General features: G+C 41.6%; 1 protein-coding gene across 2 annotated transcripts in view; it reads left to right on the plus strand.

The window, feature by feature from the left end:
* The window catches only part of ino80db (INO80 complex subunit Db), a 126,908-nt gene that overhangs the window by 97,142 nt on the left and 11,842 nt on the right, over window positions 1-17,924 (plus strand). For both annotated transcript variants that reach the window (XM_072261284.1, XM_072261286.1), the window contains exons 7-9: window positions 7,385-7,518; window positions 12,841-13,052; window positions 14,447-14,604. In XM_072261284.1, the coding sequence (XP_072117385.1) occupies window positions 7,385-7,518; window positions 12,841-13,052; window positions 14,447-14,604 (504 nt within the window). The remainder of the gene's footprint in view (window positions 1-7,384; window positions 7,519-12,840; window positions 13,053-14,446; window positions 14,605-17,924) is intronic.

The raw sequence follows: 17,924 nt of genomic DNA on the forward strand, positions 1-17,924 counted from the left end.
TTTCTTCACGGACCTCCTGTCCCATGATCCTCTCGTATCCCTTTTGCCAATCACCTCTCCAGCTCTGGGCTCCATCCTTCCCCCTCCTGTCTTCTCCTATCATTTTGGATCTCCCCCTTCCCCTCCAATTTTCAAATCTCTTACTAACTCTTCCTTCAGTTAGTCCTGACGAAGGGTCTCAGCCTGAAACATCGACTGTACTTCTTCCTAGAGATGCTGCCTGGCCTGCTGCGTTCACCAGCAACTTTGATGTGTGTTTCTCACATAAAAATCTTTCTTCTCCAGATGTGTAAGGACTGTATAGACGTGTAATCTAAAAATAATCTCTCTGCTGCACTATCTTCCCTAGATTTTGCACTGCTTTGAGTGTTTTTCCTTAATAGCAATGGTCTTTGCCTCGAATGTTCCCTGCGTCTGACAGAATTCTGTCAAGAAAATAATTACGCTCATCAGCACAGTCCCTTGTGGTTTCACACTCCAGCCTTTCTCATTCAAAACTTTTCACGATTTTTATAAGACTCCCTAAAATCTGATGGTGGATACAGTGTCTGGAGTTTCTCAGGCCCCTCCTAATAACTAGTTCCCTATCAACACACACAAAATGCTGGAGGAATTTTGCAGGGCAGGGAGCATCTATGGAAAGAAGTAAGCAGTCAGCGTTTCAGGCCATGTCTTTTCTTCAGCACTGAAATGGGAGATGCCTGAATTAAAGGTGAGGAGGAGAAACAGGCTAGCTGGAGGTTGTTAGGTGAAGCCAGGTGGGTGGGAAAGGTCAAGGACTGGAGAAGAAAGAATTTGTTAGGAGAAGATAGTGGACAATAGGGGAAAGGGAAGGAGAAGGGGACCCAGAGGGAAGTAACTGGCGGGTGAGAAGTGAAGGGTCAGAGTGGGGAGTAGAGGAAGGTAGGGGGGGAGTTTTGTTCACCGGAAAGAAAAATAGATATTCATACCCTCAGGTTGGAAGGTACCCAGACAGAATATAAGGTGTTGCTCCTCCCCCATGAGGGTGGCTTCATCTTGGCACAAGAAGAGGCCATGGATCAACATGTTGGAATGCAAATAGGAATCAAAATGTTTGGCCACCGGTAAGTCCTACTTGTGAATTGTGCAGACGTGCTCGACAAAGCGGTCCCCCAATTTACAATGGGCCTCACCAGTGTAGAGGAGGCCATACCAGGAGTACTGGACACAATAGACAACCCCAGCAGATTCACAGGTGAAGTGTTGCTTCACTAGAAGGACTGTTTGGGGCCCTGAATGATGGTGAGAGAGAAGGTGTATGGGTAGCTGTAGCACTTGGATTGCTAAGTGCCCGGAAGGACAAATGGACTAAGGAATCGTAGAGGGAACGATCCCTGCGGAAAGCTTGAGGTGGGGCGGGGGGTAGGGATGGAAGGTAAAGATATGTTTAGTGGTGGGAACACTTTGGAAAGTCAGAAGATGTAGAGGATAATGTGTTGTTCCCTAATTCCCTATTCCAACTGATGCCCATGACTTCTTAATGTACTTTTTATAAATGAGACTTTGAAAATTCCACACAACGCTCCAACTATAATCTGTTACCTTGTGCAGATTTATCACTTCCCCTTTGCTTTTATAAAGGCTGGTGTTGCAGATCTTTCTATTATGGGTTTGTCTTGCAATGAATAATGTATTTGAACTTCCATACCTCTTCTGTTCACCCTTCCATTCCTTTTGAGTAACTATTCCCCTTTTACCCAAATCCCACCACATCAGTCTAACCCACTGCCTCATCCTTGCCCTCATCAAGTGCATTGCAAACTTACTCATGGAATGAAGTAATATAGGTCCAACGGACAATCCAGAAGTATTTATAGCAAAAGGAACAAATTGAACCCAGTTTTAATCACTATAGTTCCAATCCTCCTTCAATCTGCACAGCACCTTTTATATATAACACTTTGAAACCATTGTTTACACCAATTTGCTATATGTCTTGAAATAACATATTCCTGCATTTTCATGAACTCTCCTTTGAGCCATACAGTTTGAACATCCTAAATCAATTGTACTTTTCTCACCTGTTTCTTCACATGTAGCCTGCTTTTAACCCATGCATTGATTGTGGATTCTCAGAGTCTTTACCCTGCACATAACTCAATTTTTTGAACAGAGATGGTGAATTATTTATTTTCAAATCTCCTAGCAAAAGTTGCATATCTAAGGAGTTTTCAACATTAGGGCAATCATACCTTCTACATCCTCTCAGTCATCTTCCAGCAGTGTGCTTGTTATCAGAGACTCCCCTATCTTAATTTCTTTATTTTCTCAACTTTTTAACTATTTTCTCCCTTTCTAAGCCAAAGGTTATCATTGCATCTGTTGTTGTCATTTAATACATCTAACATTCAAATCTTTATTCATATTGCTTTGGGTGTTCACATACACCCCATCAGTCCTTAATCTACTTCATGGACAATATTGACCCAGTGTTTAAACATTTAGCTTCTGCATGATTTGTCCTTATAGCACTGTTCTTGCCTCATAGCATTGTGCAATCTTTCTCCCTTTCCCCTTTTCTAGGTGGCATTAGTTAAATTCCTGTTTAACAGCATTGCTCCAATAAAATTATAAATTGCATTCTTTACCCTCTGGTCTTAATGTATCTTTGTCTTATATAATACTTTTAATCTTGTTTTACTTGCCCACTCTGCAAGGAAATGAGTGTGCCACGTTGGTTTAGGTGAATACTGCCACTTCATGGTAGCCTCCCATGCAGAATCTGTGAATGAGAATTTAGTTACCTTTCTCACAAATTTTTATTACAGCTTTCATTAAGTTTTCTAGCTGTAGCTTAGTGGAGAGCACAGCTGGAAGATTCTAGATGTTTGAGCACAGTTAAGCTGACTTCCAGTGCTATTATTGAGTGAGTACTGCACTGATGGAGATGCATCCTTCACATGAGATGTTTATGTATATGGAAAAGATTTTTGCAGAAGAGCAGAAAATTTATTCCTTGTTTGCTCAATATTAATCTCTGAGCCAGCAACTATTTGTGGAACCTTGCTCTGTAAATTGGCTGTTGGGTAACTTGGTAGGTAAAATACAGCCAATATGGAGGAATTTAAGGTGGGAGGGGTTATATGGGAGGCAGGGTTTAAGGGTCGGCACAACATTATGGGCCGAAGGGCCTGTACTGTGCTGTACTATTCTATGTCCTATGTTCTTAATATACCATTAATAAGCTGTATATTACCTCATTTTGTACCCTTTTTTCCTCTTTTTTTTTGGAAGGTCTTGAGGCTAGGAAAGACACTCTACAAATGCAAATCTTACTTAGCTTTTGAATATTTCATGATTTAAAATCCTGGTGATAAGACCACTAGCAGCATTTCTAATTCCGTCAGAATCAGGTTTATTATCACTGGCATGCGGCGTGAAATTTGTTAACTTAGCAGCAGCAGTTCAATGCAATACATAATCTAGCAGAGAAAAAATAAAAATAATAATAAATAAACAAGTAAATCAACTAGTATATTGAATAGATTAAAAAAGTGCAAAAACAGAAATACTGTATATTTTTTTAAAAAGTGAGGTAGTGTCCAAAGATTCAATGTCTATTTAGGAGTCGGATGGTAGAGGGGAAGAAGCTGTTCCTGAATCGTTGAGTGTGTGCCTTCAGGCTTCTGTACCTCCTACTTGATGGTAACAGTGAAAAAAGGGCATGTCCTGGGTGCTGGAGGTCCTTTAATAATGGACACAGCCTTCCTGAGACACCGCTCCTTGAAAATGTCCTGGCTGCTTGCAAACTAGTACCCAAGTTGACTAAACACTCTGCAGCTTCCTTCAGTCCTGTGCAGTAGCCTCTCCATACCAGACAGTGATACAGCCTGTCAGAATGCTCTCCATGGTACCACTATAGAAGTTTTTGAGTGTATTTGGTGACATGCCAAATCTCTTCAAACTCTTAATAAAGTATAGCTGCTGTCTTGTCGCCTTTATAACTACATTGATATGTTGGGACCAGGTTAGATCCTCAGAGATCTTGACACCCAGGAACTTGAAGGTGCTCACTCTCTCCACTTCTGATCCCTCTATGAGGATTGGTATGTGTTCCTTTGTCTTGCCCTTCCTGAAGTCCACAATCAACTCTTTCGTCTTATTGACATTGAGTGCCATGTTGTTGCTGCGGCACCATTCCACTAGTTGGCATATCTCACTCCTGTACACCCACTCGTCACCACCTGAGATTCTACCAACAATGGTTGTATCATCAGCAAATTTATAGATGGTATTTGAGCTATGCCTAGTCACACAGTCATGTGTATATAGGGAGTAGGGCAGTGGGCTAAGCACACACCCCTGAGGTGCGCCAGTGTTGATCGTCTACGAGGAGGACGTTATCACCCATCTGCACAGATTGTGGTCTTCCGCTTAGGAAGTCGAGGGTCCATTTGCAGAGGGAGGTACAGAGGCCCAGGTTCTGCAACTTCTCAATCAGGATGAACAGCATCTTGATGTAGGTGTTTGTGTTGTCCAGGTGGTCTAAAGGTGTGTGGAGAGCCATTAAGATTGCATCTGCCATTGACCTATTGTGGCATTAGGCAAATTGCAATGGGTCCAGGTCCTTCCTGAGGCAGCAGTTCAGTCTAGTCATGACCAACCTCTCGAAGTATTTCATCACTGTCAATGTGAGTGCCACCAGGCAATAGTCATTAAGGCAGCCCACATTATTCTTCTTGGGCACTGGTATAATTGTTGCTTTTTTGAAGCAAGTGGGAACTTCCACCCGTAGTAGTGAGATGTTGAAAATGTCCTTGAATGCTCCCACTAGTTGGTTGGCAGAGGTTATCAGAGCCTTACCAGGTACCCCATCAGGACCTTCCGCCTTGCGAGGGTTCATTCTCTTTAAGGACAGCCTAACATTGGCCTCTGAGACGGAGATCACAGAGTCATCAGGTGTAGTAGGGACCTTCACAGCTGTAGTTGTGTTCTGTCTTTCAAAGAGTGCATAGGACGCGTTGAGTTCATACGGTGGTGAGTCATCACTGTCATTCATGCTATTAGGTTTCACTTTGTAGGAAGTAATGTCTTGCAAACCCTACCACAGTTGCCGTGCGTCCAACGTCACCTCCAACCTCGTTCGAAATTGTCTCTTCGTACTTGAAATCGCCCTCCGCAAATCATACCTAGTTTTCTGGTACAGTCCTGGGTGGCCAGACTTGAATGCCACAGATTTAGCCTCCAGCAGACGATGTACTTCCTGGTTCATTCATGGCTTTTGGTTTGGGAATGTACAGTAAGTCTTCGTAGGCACACACTCATCCACACAGGTTTTAATGAAGTCGGTAATTACTGCAGCATACTCATCCAGGTTCAAAGATGAATCCTTGAATACAGTCCAGTCCACCGATTCAAAGCAGTCCTGTAGGCACTCCTGTGCTTCCCTTGTCCATACCTTCTTGGTCTTTACTACTGGTGCTGCAGTCTTCAGTCTCTGCCTATACTCAAGGAGCAGAAGTACAGCCAGGTGATCAGACTTCCCGAAGTGAGGGTGTGGAATAGCACGGTAGGCATTCTTGATGGTGGTGTAGCAATGGTCCAGTGTGTTGTTTCCTCTAGTATTGCAAGTGATCTGCTGATGGTAGTTGCTTAGTGATTTTTCCAGACTGGCCCGGTTAAAATCTCCCAAAACGATGGTGAAGGTGTTAGGGTGCGCTGTTTCGTGCATGCTGATCCCATTACTCAGATCATCTAAAGCCAGCTTGACAATGGCTTGAGGTGGAATGTAAACTGCTACCAAAATGGCCCCAGAGAACTCCCATGGTAGGCAAAAAGTACGGTAATTTACTGCTGAATATTCCAGGTCTAGTGAGCAAAACTGGGACAGCGCTGATATATTTGTGCACCAGACAATGATGCTTTTGCTTCTAGACAGCGGACACCCATTTTAATTTCATGAGTATTTTAAGAATGATTGGGAGACACGGAACATATGGCTGCATTTAATTTGCTTTTGTTTTAAATGTGCATTGTTTTCTGAAGTAGTTATGAGTGCAGTGAGAAAAGATTTGCTCTCTCCTAATGTTCACTCATTACATCTAGAGCTCTGGCTGGCTAAGTTGCTCCATTAATTCAATTATTTGTGATGATTAATTAAGATTTGCAATCCAAATTAAATAGTGTTAAAGTATCAGTACAAGTAGTCTGCCAATTACCACTTCATATTGGCATATATTTAAATTTTGTCTTGATGGAAAGATTGATGATAAAGCAAGAAGAGCATAAAATTGTGGATATACTGAGTAATTAAATAAGTGGAATGAAAATTATACCAGCTAAGTTTTATTGTGCATTTTAGATCGTAACAATACAGATACAAATAGTGAAAAGCTCAAATGGAAATGATAGCGCAAATTACCAAAATGTAGTAATTGAGTACAAGAGAGAAACAAATGGAATATTAGCATTTATAATCTGAGGGGAAGAAGTTTTGCTATAGTTTAAAATCATCCTTATTATTGTAGCATTCAATAAATGTGTCTTTTACAGGACACCACTAATAGGGATGAAGAGATTGTTCTTGGAAGGAATAAAGTACAGATGAATCAGAATGTTACACAAATTCCAAACAATAGATTATAGGGGAAATTAAATTATAAAACATCTTGGATTCCATGGTCTATTACAGATCAAAGAGTGCTTTGATGGGGTTGCTAGAGTTTTGACTGGAATAGATAGGGAGGAATTTTGTCTGTAGGATAAAGGAACATAACCTGAAGGTCAGAATCAGGCCACTCAGAGGTTGCTACTTTATGCAGAACTTTTTGAAATTGTTGAGATGCAAGATAACAATCTAAAGAGATACAGAGTCAAGAAAGTGGATGATGTTGGGATATAAATATAGTCTTGATCTTGTTGGATGGAGAAAAGAAAGGATTGGATAGTTAAGAGGCATACTTTTCCAATTCTTGAACAACATACTAAACTTCTTACATAGTATAAGCTTAATTATCTGGAAATTATTCTTTGATTAAGTTCATTGACTTCTCCAACTCTATCTTCCAGAGGAATAAGTCCACAACATGACTTTGGTACCAATCCCCTCATTGTTGGATGGCTTCAGATATGACAAGAAAATACCCTATTACTTTGTCACCCGTTCCGTATATCAGCTTGAAGGCATGGACTATAAAATTTTTAGAATAGGGGAATCTGGTGAAAGCATAGAACCTCAAGATGGTCACTTCCCTATGCCCTCAGTATATAGCACTAAATGCTCTGATGTTTAATGAAGGCTTATTTACTGTGGATCTTAATGTTAAACAATCACTCAATCACGCAGTTGCATTGCTCTTCTAAACAGGTATTCCCCATATTCAATACAGAGCTGATTCCGTTTCCTTGACCTTGCACGATTCAGATATCTTGTTGAGTCGCTCTCAGCAGCTGTTTTCAAGCTGCACGGCCAAGTTTGCAGATGGGCAACAGTGTTCCGTTCCAGTGTTTGACATCACGCACCAGACACCTCTGTGTGAAGAACATGCAAAGAAAATGGTAAATATCTTGAAAAACACACTCGAGTGTTTTCATATTTCACTATGAACTTGTTGCAATGGAAGTTACTGAATTAGATAGAAACCTCTACATCTTTTTTTGGTATACAGTGTCATTCTGAAGTCTGGATTTAACAATTATCATGAGGCTTGCTATACTGGCACCACCAGAATGTTTCTTGAGCTGAGTGCATAAGAAGTTTAATGAGATTTTCCCTGAGTGAATATGTGAAAGCATAACACTAATGATACAAGGATACTGCATTGGCTTCTGGGGGAATGCCCCAAGATGATGATAGGTGCTGACAAAATGCATTTGATTTCTTGTTCTTTAATGTTCTTTGAGATACAGGTGTAATACTGGGAAATTATGAAAAGTTAGAGGGAATTTATCTATCTAAGGAAATTAAAAGCATGGACTGTCATGCCAGAGGAAGCTGCTGAGGCACCTATGAAGGGAGAAGGCTGTACACTGTTTGCATATGGGGCAATGTGATTGGCAGTGGAAATCAGACATCTCACCCTGCAAAAACTCATTTCAGGGAGGTAGCACCATCAGTTTGCGGGAGACTCCCGTAACTTCCAGGAGAGGTGGGATGTCTGCAATAGAGTAGCTCCTTAGCAGCTAGCCAACTAGTTTAAATAACGTTAACTATGCTATTGAATGAATGACACCTGTTAAACTCACCTCAACATGTCTCTTACAGTCATTTGGGCAATAGAAAAGTCACTGTTGCAAACAGTGCAGCGAGCAACACTGTCATTATTTTTGACCCCTATTAGGCAGGGGTACACTTTAGGGTAGTCTGGGATGATGTACATTTTATATTTTCTTTTTTTGGAACACACTCTCATGGCTTGCGCGCGTGCGCTCTCTCTCTCGTTTGCTCCCTCACACTCTCTCTCTCGCTCACTCCCTCGCGCGCACTCTCTCTCGCTGCCTCGCACGCGCTCTCTCTCGCTTGCTCCCTCGTGCTCGCTCTCTCTCTCTCTCTCTCTCTCTCCCTCTCTCAAAAAAATTGATTTCCAGGACATTGTATATAATTTGCAGGCATCAGGGAGCCACTATTAATATGTGGGAGACTCCCGGAACTTCCGGGAGAGGTGGGATGTCTGGGAAATAATTTTGAATTGTTCTGGCAACAGGTAGAACAGACTCTGGAACAAAAACAAAAAGCACTGGATTATATCTCTAGAAAGAGGAGCAGTCAGTGCTTCATTGGAACTGGCAAAGAAGGAGATGTATGTGGGTTTACAGTCTGAGAGTTGGGGGAGCAATATGTGGAACAAAGGGAATAGTTGTGATAGGATGAGTCAAAAATAGCTTGATAGGGACTCATAAACAAGAGAAAATCTGCAGATGCTCGAAATCGAAGCACCACACATGCTGGAGGAACTCAGCAGGCCAGGCAGCATATATGGAAAAGAGTACAATCGACGTTTCGGGCTGAGACCCTTTGGCAGGACCCATGCAGACTCATGTCGGCACAGTTTCCAAGTCAGTGGAATGATTGGTTAATGATAAGGTGGTGGGACCTACCAGGTAGGGTGGAATTTTTGTGTGGGGGAGAAAACCGAAAAATGGAAGTTGCTGGAAAAACATAGCAGGTTGTGCAACATTTGTGGAAAGAGAAAATGTCTCAGATAAGGGAACCTTCACCAGATTGGGGAAAGAAATGTATAAGCTTCGATTGCATCAAATTTCTCAGGTAGAGTGAACATGTGGCAGATGTGATGAGGTTATGTGGTGCTGTAATGTGTGGATAATGCAACTCTGGCATGCTGGCTTGTTCACCAGGTCAGATCGTATGCTGAGGAAACAATGAGCGGGTGGCATGTGAGAATGTAGGCAGAAAGAAGAAAGCAAATGACAAGTGATTCAGCAGATGCTGGAAGTGCAGAGCAGCACAAACAAAATGCTGGAAGAGCTCAGCACGTCAGGCAGCATCTGTGGAAGTTAATAAACAGTTGATATTTCGGGTTGAGAACCTTTGTCAGGACTGGAAAGAAAGGGGGCAGAAACCTGAATAAGAAGGTGGGGGTGAGGAGGGAAGGAGTACAAGCTGGAAGGTGAGAATTGAGACGAGGTGATGAGGAAAGTATGTGGGTGGGGGGAAAGGGAGATGAAGAAAGAAGCTGGAAGATGATAGGTGGGAATGGTAAAGGAATCTAATAGGAGAGGAGAGTGACCATGGGAGAAAGGGAAGGAGGAGGGGTACCAGGGAGGTGATAAGCAGGTGAGGAGAAGAGAAGATGTAAGAGAGAAGCAAGAGTGGACAATTGAAGATGGGGGAAGGGGAAACTACTGGATGTTAGAGAAATCGATGTTCATGACATCAGGTTGGAAGCTTCCCAGACAGACTATGAGGTGTTGCTCCTGCATCCTGAGAGTGGCCTTATCGTGGCGGTAGAGAAGGCCATGGACCAGCATTTTGGAATGGGAAATGGAATTAAAATGGTTGGCCGCTGGGAAATCCTGCTTTTTGCAGATGGAGTGAAGGTGCTCGCCAAAGTGGTTCCCCCCAATCTGTGTTGGGTCTTACCATTGTAGAGGAGGCCACATCGGGAGCACTGAATACAGGAGATGGTCCCAACAGATTCACTGGTAAGGTGTTGCTTCATCTGGAAGGACTGTTTGGGGCCCTGAATGGTTAGATGAGGAAGCTCATGGGGTGGTGGATGAGGACAAGAGGGACTCTATCATTGTTAAGGTGATGGGAAGATGAACTCCGTGTGGATGTCTGGAAAATGGAGGAGATCTGGGTGGCAGCATCACTGCTGAGTTCCTCCAGCATTTTGTGTATGTTGCTCTGGATTTCCAGAGACTGGAATTTTGACTGCAGAATCTCTTGTGTTTAGAAAAGAAAAGCATATTATCTAAAATTCCTCAATCTTGCATGGAGTCTCATTGTAACAGTGCAGGAGTTTGCAAATGAAGAAATCTGTGGGGGTGGGGTTATGAATTAAAGAGGTAGACATTTGGAAGCTTGGGATCATTCCTGCAGATTGAGTGCATGTGCTCCATAAAGCAGTCATCCTTTCCATGTTAGGTTTCTCCACTTTATGAACATCTGATGCAGTAACATGAGATTGAAAGGCATGTAAGTGAATCAGCACTTCAACTAGAAAGACCAGGTCAGATGGTGCGAAGGGACGAGCTGGAAGGATGTGAAAGGCTGCACAGGAGAGTGCAGCTGATGGGGAGAGGTAGGTGGGTATAGAAGAGCTGACAAGGGAATGAAGGGAGTGATCCCTATGAAAAGCTGAAAGAGGAGGAAAAAAAAGAATATTCTGTATATCTTGTTGGAACTGGTGGAAATTGCAAAATGTGATTCATTGAATGTCAAGGCTGTTGTAGCTGAAGGTAAGGACCAGGGGAACGTTATTCTTGTACTGCCAGGTGATAAGGGGCAAGGGCAGAAGTGCAAGAAACAGAGGACATGTAGTCAAGGACTGTTTAACTTACAGAAGGAAAGCTACAGTTCAGGAAGACAGAAGACTTTAAACATCTGGAATCTGGAACCCCTTATGTAGAAGTGCAAAGGCGAGCAGCCAGTAAACTGTTACTAAATACGTCCAGATTAGGAGCCTTGCTTTAACAGTGACCCAGAGTTCAGCAGAGTACCTGTGTGATGTTGCAGCATGGACTTGGCAAGCTTTTTTCAGTGGTTCTTATACTAGCTGGACTGCAGCAGAGCTGAGAGCTAACAGAGCTGGTATCTTATGGGTCTAGTTGCTGTCTGATTACTTGACAAATTCTGGAGGCCTTGCCTTTGAATCTGGAGACATGAATTCAAATCTCACCGTTTAAGGAGAACTTAGATTAGTTTATTATCAATTATACCAGGGCGCAAAAAAAAATTCCTTGTTCACATGAAGCGCACAGAGCAAGCAGTATACACGCTGATAATAAATATAACAATAAATATAACGATAGGCGCAAAACAACAGAATGATGCAAAGATTGTATTTTAGTCTGAAGTAGTGAAATAACAGTTCAGTTCATTAAATCATTCAGTTCATGGTGACCATGATTTACCTGATTATCTAAAGCCATACCTGATGTAGGAATGTTCTTGCGGGAAGGAAATCTGTTGCCCTTACCCTGGTGTATGTGACTTCAGACCAACATCAAGCTGTTTAATATCCTTTGGAAAAACAAGGCTAGCACAGCTTAAGAGTATTGAGCGAGGACAACATCCTGTGAATTAATGACAAATGTCTCTGTTAGCTCAAGTATTTGCTCACAGTTTACAAAGAACTTCTATTGTTCTATGTCACCTTGTTCATGTAGTTTGAATTATGATCAATTGCTTGGACGTACTAATATGTTTATGCAGAAGACACCACTGAGAAATTGGAAGCTATTGAATAGTAGTTTCTGACTGTGCAGTGCATCAGGTTCTATTTAGTGACCTGCAAATCCAAAATCGGTACAATGAGCAAGATGACCTAGTGCCTGTTAATCTCAGTATTGAAATCTGCAGATTGGCATTCATTGTTGAGAGTGACCAAGCTTGAAACAAAACCCCTGATTCATGTTTTAAAGAGACTTAGGTGAAGGCCAGAGCACTTCATGATATAAATAAGAAGTAATAGGTTCTTGTGGCTAACATTCTTCATGTAGCCTATACCTCTCGCAGCAAAAAGTATTGGTTGAAAGCTCTAATGTCTGTTGCAATCTATAGTGCAGAGTGGCTGATGCAAATCCCAATGGCAAGCGTTGTGTCAACCATTTGGGGCTAAGTTTTTTCTCTTAATTGGGTTGTCATGTGCAATGCTTTTAATCATTTTTATCATGTGGTTATAAACAAAGACAAAAGATGAACACTTGTTCATAAAATTGATACAATAGCAGCCGCTGTACAACTATTACGGTGTGGAACCTATGGCTGAAGTGATCAGCATTTCAATTTTTTTCACCTATGGTGAAACTACTCATAACTACCTGTGCATTTCCACCTGAACCTAATCATAGCTGCCTGTGCATTTCCACCTGAAACTACTCATAACTACCTGTACACTGCTTCTGTCTTTAGGGGGATATTGGTTGGTCTTTCAGTAGGTGCCCTTTTGTTCCCCTCTCCTCTTTCACTGTCTCTCCTCCTTTTTGATTCTATCATCCTCAGATTTTCTCTCTTGTTATTCATTCTCTCTCTCTCTCCTGTCTCTCTGTCTCCTCCATATCCCCTCTCCCTGTTGCCCTCCCTCTCTCACACGTTCTCTATATGGGGAGGGTTCACCAGTCAGATTGTCCATGCTGCAGGTTCTGTTACGTTGCCACCTTTCCAGTCTTACTTTACGGCTCTGTTTTACTTTTAAGGATAATTTCTTGAGAGGTGACAGTAACCGGAAAATCCAGCAACAGAGAAAACCCAGGAAGAAAACCAAGCCTCCAGCACTTACCAAAAAACACAAGAAGAAGCGGCGGAGAGGTCCACGGCGGCCTCAGAAACCCATTCCTCCAGCTGTACCCCAGGGCAATCTTACAATGCCTTCCAGTCTTGGCATATCAGTCACGGCCTCCCACATCAGGTAAACATAAACGTTAAGGCTCACTGCTGTAATCATTGACAATGCAAGACAGCAGGTTGTTTGTACGTTGTCTTCTGAGAAAAGTAACATTACAGCTTAAAACGTTATTTAATTGTGTTATTGGATCTATGACAGACAATGCTAGCTCAGTGGGATGAGGTATGCTGCTGCATGGTGTCTATAGTTTATATCAGATGTTGGTTCCTCTCAGTCATCACACTGGCCCTGGTGTCTTCTGTAGTTGGTACCTTAACAAATGAGGATTTTTGTGTTGGTAAACTGAAAGGTTTGAAAAGCTACCTTTACCAAAGATTAGTATCAGAAAAAGGGTGCTGAGGCCAAATAAGGTACATCTTGAGAAGTTAACTCTTGTAGAAAATGAATCTTATCACTGTTCTGTGACACACTGGAATAGCCTGTTACCTGCTGGGGCAGCTGGAATGCTGTGAACAATTTTGTACTTTAGCCAATACTAATGATTTCTTCTGCTTTCTTGTTGGCTTGTTCTTCCCCAGATCCCTTGGCCACCTAATCTAGAAAGCAGTGTCAGTGTGGCAGTGAGTGCTGTGCTGTCCTTTCAATAAGACCTCAAGCCTAGGCCCCTTCCACCCTGTTGGCTGTTGTGAAAGATCCCACAGCACTTTGAATGAAGAGCAGAGTAGTTCTCTTTGGCATCCTGGACAGTATTTATCCTTCGCACAATATTAATAAGGCATTTGGTACATCTCTCATTGAGATTTTATATTCAAAATGGCTGCTGTGCTTCTTAGATAACAACCACAATTGCATTTCAAACAAAAGAAGTATTTAATTTCCTTTGAACTACTTTGAGATACCTACAACTTCAGAGGTATCATTAGGATAATACTAAGTTCTTTCAAATAGTGAATAAGGAAATGTTGTTGCTCAGAACTTTGCTGGAATAGTATGGATTTTTTTGTACTAGTTGGAGAAGACTCCCTGTAATGGCAAGGTATTCAATGTTGTTTGAACTGTAGCTTGTCTGATTATGGACCTGTGGAAATACAGTACACTGCAAACTGTGACTAGAAACTTTACGTGAGTTTAATCCAACAAACTCTGATATGAGCTCCATACTGGGTTGAGTAACCAAAAGCTTGGGTCAAGAAGGTGGGTTTCAATGCATGTTAAAGAAGGAACAATGGAGTGAAAGGCATGAGCATCAGGACCAATGTGACAGCCAGGCAGCAGAGGGCCTTTTTTATGACCTCAAAAATGTCGAGGGAACAGAAGCAATTGGGTATATGTTGAAGTGATTTTTCAATCTCATTCTTTTACTACTTGGATCTGAGCATTTTCCCATTACGTTGGTTTATTGCTGCACAAGAGTATACTTTTATATATCTCTTACCTGCTGTTTTGTTGAATTTCAGGGATTCTTCCACCCCAGAACTAAGTGCTGATGAAATCCCTGATGACATCACCAATGAGATTACAGATATGCCAAATGACCTAGAACTAAATCAAGAAGAGTTGGCAGAAGTTCTTCAGCGATTGCCTGATGATTTGCAGGACTTTGACCTTTTTGAAGGTGATATTGCATAGAAAGTGCTTTCCTTTCAAATAGTGCATTTCCAAAGTGCATGTTTAAACATTTTTCAGGATTTGGGCATTGCTGGTAGGGCCAATGCATTGCCCTACCCTAATTTCCCTTGAGTTGGTGTTGAATCACTTCTCTGAAATGTTCAAGCCTTCTGGCGAAGGTGTTCCTGCATTGTTGATATCCCAGTATTTGACAATGTAAGAATGGTAATACATTTTGCAGTCCAGCACAGCTTTGGGATCCTTGTACAGTATATCATTAAAATTGTGTCGATGCAAGGATTCTGGCTGTGCTGGACTCTTATTTCTTCACCAGTTAGTAAACACTCTGTTGATCTATCCTTCACACACCCGAAGTAGATAACCTCACACTTGTCTAAATTGAAATCCAAATGCATCTTTGTTCATTCAGTTCTGCCTCACAGTTCTATTAGCCTTTCTGATTTTGTTTTGCATCCACATGATTTTAATGATAAATATTAATAAAACCAGAAAGGCTAATGGAATGCTACTGCTGTTATAAGTTCCTGAATTCATTAATCTTAGCAGAACCACTTTGGAATTTACATATGAAATTTGTTCCTATTTGAAACATATAAGTTAATGAAGAGATGATGTGATGGGTTATCCTTGGCAACGCTGCATTCAGTAAATTATTACATCACCCCACTCAGAATAATTAAGCTGGCTTCCATAACTCTTTGCCATGCTGGAGCAGAACTTGAAGATTAAGAATGTTCTCAGATGATGATCTGAGTCATTTTCACCACAGTTATGAACATTGCTGTAGCTTTTCTTCAAGTAAGGATTTAGACTGTGCATGATTTTCTAAAGTACAGGACATGATTAAACCATACACCATTCCCAAAGCTATATCGGAGACCCTAACTCTTTTCAATTTAGGCATATAATATGATGAATGAACAAACTGCTGCATACTCATTAACAATATACCCATCAGAATGACATACTTTGTTTTTAAATCTCTGTCAGCCTGGGCTTCTGCATTTTCAGCTAACATTCTTTGTCCTTCCATCTCCAACTTGCTTTGTATCTATTCCTTCTCATTCGTCTGTCAGCCATTAGAACCCACTTAAGTTGTCTCATCCTCCACATTCTGTGTTGCTTCCTAGAACTTACTTCTTTTCCCCTGCATTAAAAACATCCCCAAAACTCTCCAATTGCACCTTGGGTCATATCTCTAGACAAACAGCCACCCAGTGCTGGTGATAAAGCCTAACAAACCACCTTTGGGATATTGCCTTATCAGGGCAACATTCTGTAATATAAGTCTATTGAAATTTGAACTCCATATATGTAACTCAAGAATTCCTGCATCTCACTGTATAACATGGGTAACGATTGGTGGAGACAGGTCTCTCATTGTATAATATTGACATAGGAACAGCATTACTGCCCATTCCTAATTATCTTTGAGAAGTTATTCCTCAGTCACCTATGTGAATTAACTATAATGCTTCTGGTGAAGGTGCTATTTGAGTCAAGACTTCCGGATTTAAACACACTGTTAAACGAATGGCAGTTTGGTCCCAGAACCTGGGTTAAGTGCCTCTTTTGTGACTTAATTTCCTCTGCTCTCCACCCTACCGGCCTTTGGGTTCTTCATGCTCCCTGGTTCTTTGCACTTTTAAAATTTTTTCTTATCTTTGACATCAGTTCTTCAGTCATGATAACACATTGACCCAAAAGATAAACACGGAGTCATTCTCCAACTTTTCATATTATTTCACCTCAATGATACTTTCAAGGTCTGCAAGAAAATAAGCTCCACCCCTTACATCAGTACATTCAAAGTCTGCATTATAGGCAAGCATTTGTTACAGTCATATGGCGCGAAAATAGACCCTTCTGCCCAACTCAATCATGAGCGATGAGTCATAAGCAACATCCCTCCGTCCAGTCGTTACATAGTGGGCAAGAGTTTAACTTGGCTGATGGCATGGATCACAGTGAATTCTCTCAGTCCTGTGTTGTACACAGTGACAAACACATAGACATGTAGAACAGAAAAGTTATATCCCAATCAGGCCACTGTTTTATCCAGCTTCTCACATGGGTTTGTGGGATATGGGCATAGAGTCCAAGTGAGTGAACATTTGAATGAGTTGACCTGAGGGTTATCTGCTGCTATGCCGCTGTACAAATTCTTACTTACAGAGAAGCAACTTGAAATCTCTCCTGCTAAGTTACACAGGGTAAGCCCCTTCAAACTCAAAATAGACTATGAACAGAAGGAAGGACATGCATTAATATGCACCTTTCAGAACAGAGGCCTTCCATAGTGCTTTACTGTTAATTAAATACTTATTTTGAAATGTAACTGGTATTCTAAATGTAGAAATAGCAGAGGTAGTTTGTACACAGTGAGATTTTAGCAATGAAATATACGTAGATCAGGGGTTTTTTAGGCTTCAACTTTAGACTCTGTAATGGATAAAATCACTCTGCCTCATGATCCAGCAAAGTATCAAGTTCATTATGGAGCTACTGGAAGGTTGATCATGAGGATGCTGCATGTCTGGTGGGTACAAGTCTGTGGCTTTGTAACAATAGATACAGTACTGGTAGAAGTCTGTTACTGTACGACATGGGTATAGTATTGTTACAGGTCTGGGACTATTTAGCACTTTCGTATAACACTGGTGTGTCCATATACGTCACAGTAATGGCACAGTACAAGTGAATCAGGTTAGTTTCACAGGTTGGTGTCTTAACACTGGGAAACAATGCCAGTAGGGAGAGGTTGGTGTCTTAACACTGGGATTCTGTGCCTCTCGGGACAGGTCTGTGCTTAACTGGCCTATGTGTATTGTGTACAATTCTGTTTGGCCCTTTATGAAAGAATATTGAGGTTTTGAAGGGAGTCCATAAGAGGTTTATCAGGGTGCTGTCTGGATTAGAGGACGTGCTAAAAGAGGAGTTTGGACAAATATGGGTTGTTTTCACTCAAGCTTTAGAAACTGAGGGGCAGCCAGACAGTAAAATTTTTTAAATGATGGGATGAATAGTCAGAATATCACACGCTAGAGGACATCATCTAAGGTAGAGGGGGTGTAAGTTTACTGATGTACAGGGCAGGTTTTTTTCTTACAGAGAGTCATAGATGGATCGAATGAGGTGCAGGGATAATGGTGGAAGCAGACATGACAGTGACATTGAATAGGCTCTGAGTCACAGGATTATGCAGAGAATGGAGTGATATTGCAGGCAGAAGTTATTCTCTTTACTTTGGCATGGTGTTGGGCGCAGACATCTTTTGCCTGTATCATACTGTTCTATGTCGAAGTC

Source organism: Mobula birostris, chromosome 6 (genome assembly GCF_030028105.1).
Source record: "Mobula birostris isolate sMobBir1 chromosome 6, sMobBir1.hap1, whole genome shotgun sequence".
Lineage (NCBI taxonomy): Eukaryota > Metazoa > Chordata > Chondrichthyes > Myliobatiformes > Myliobatidae > Mobula > Mobula birostris.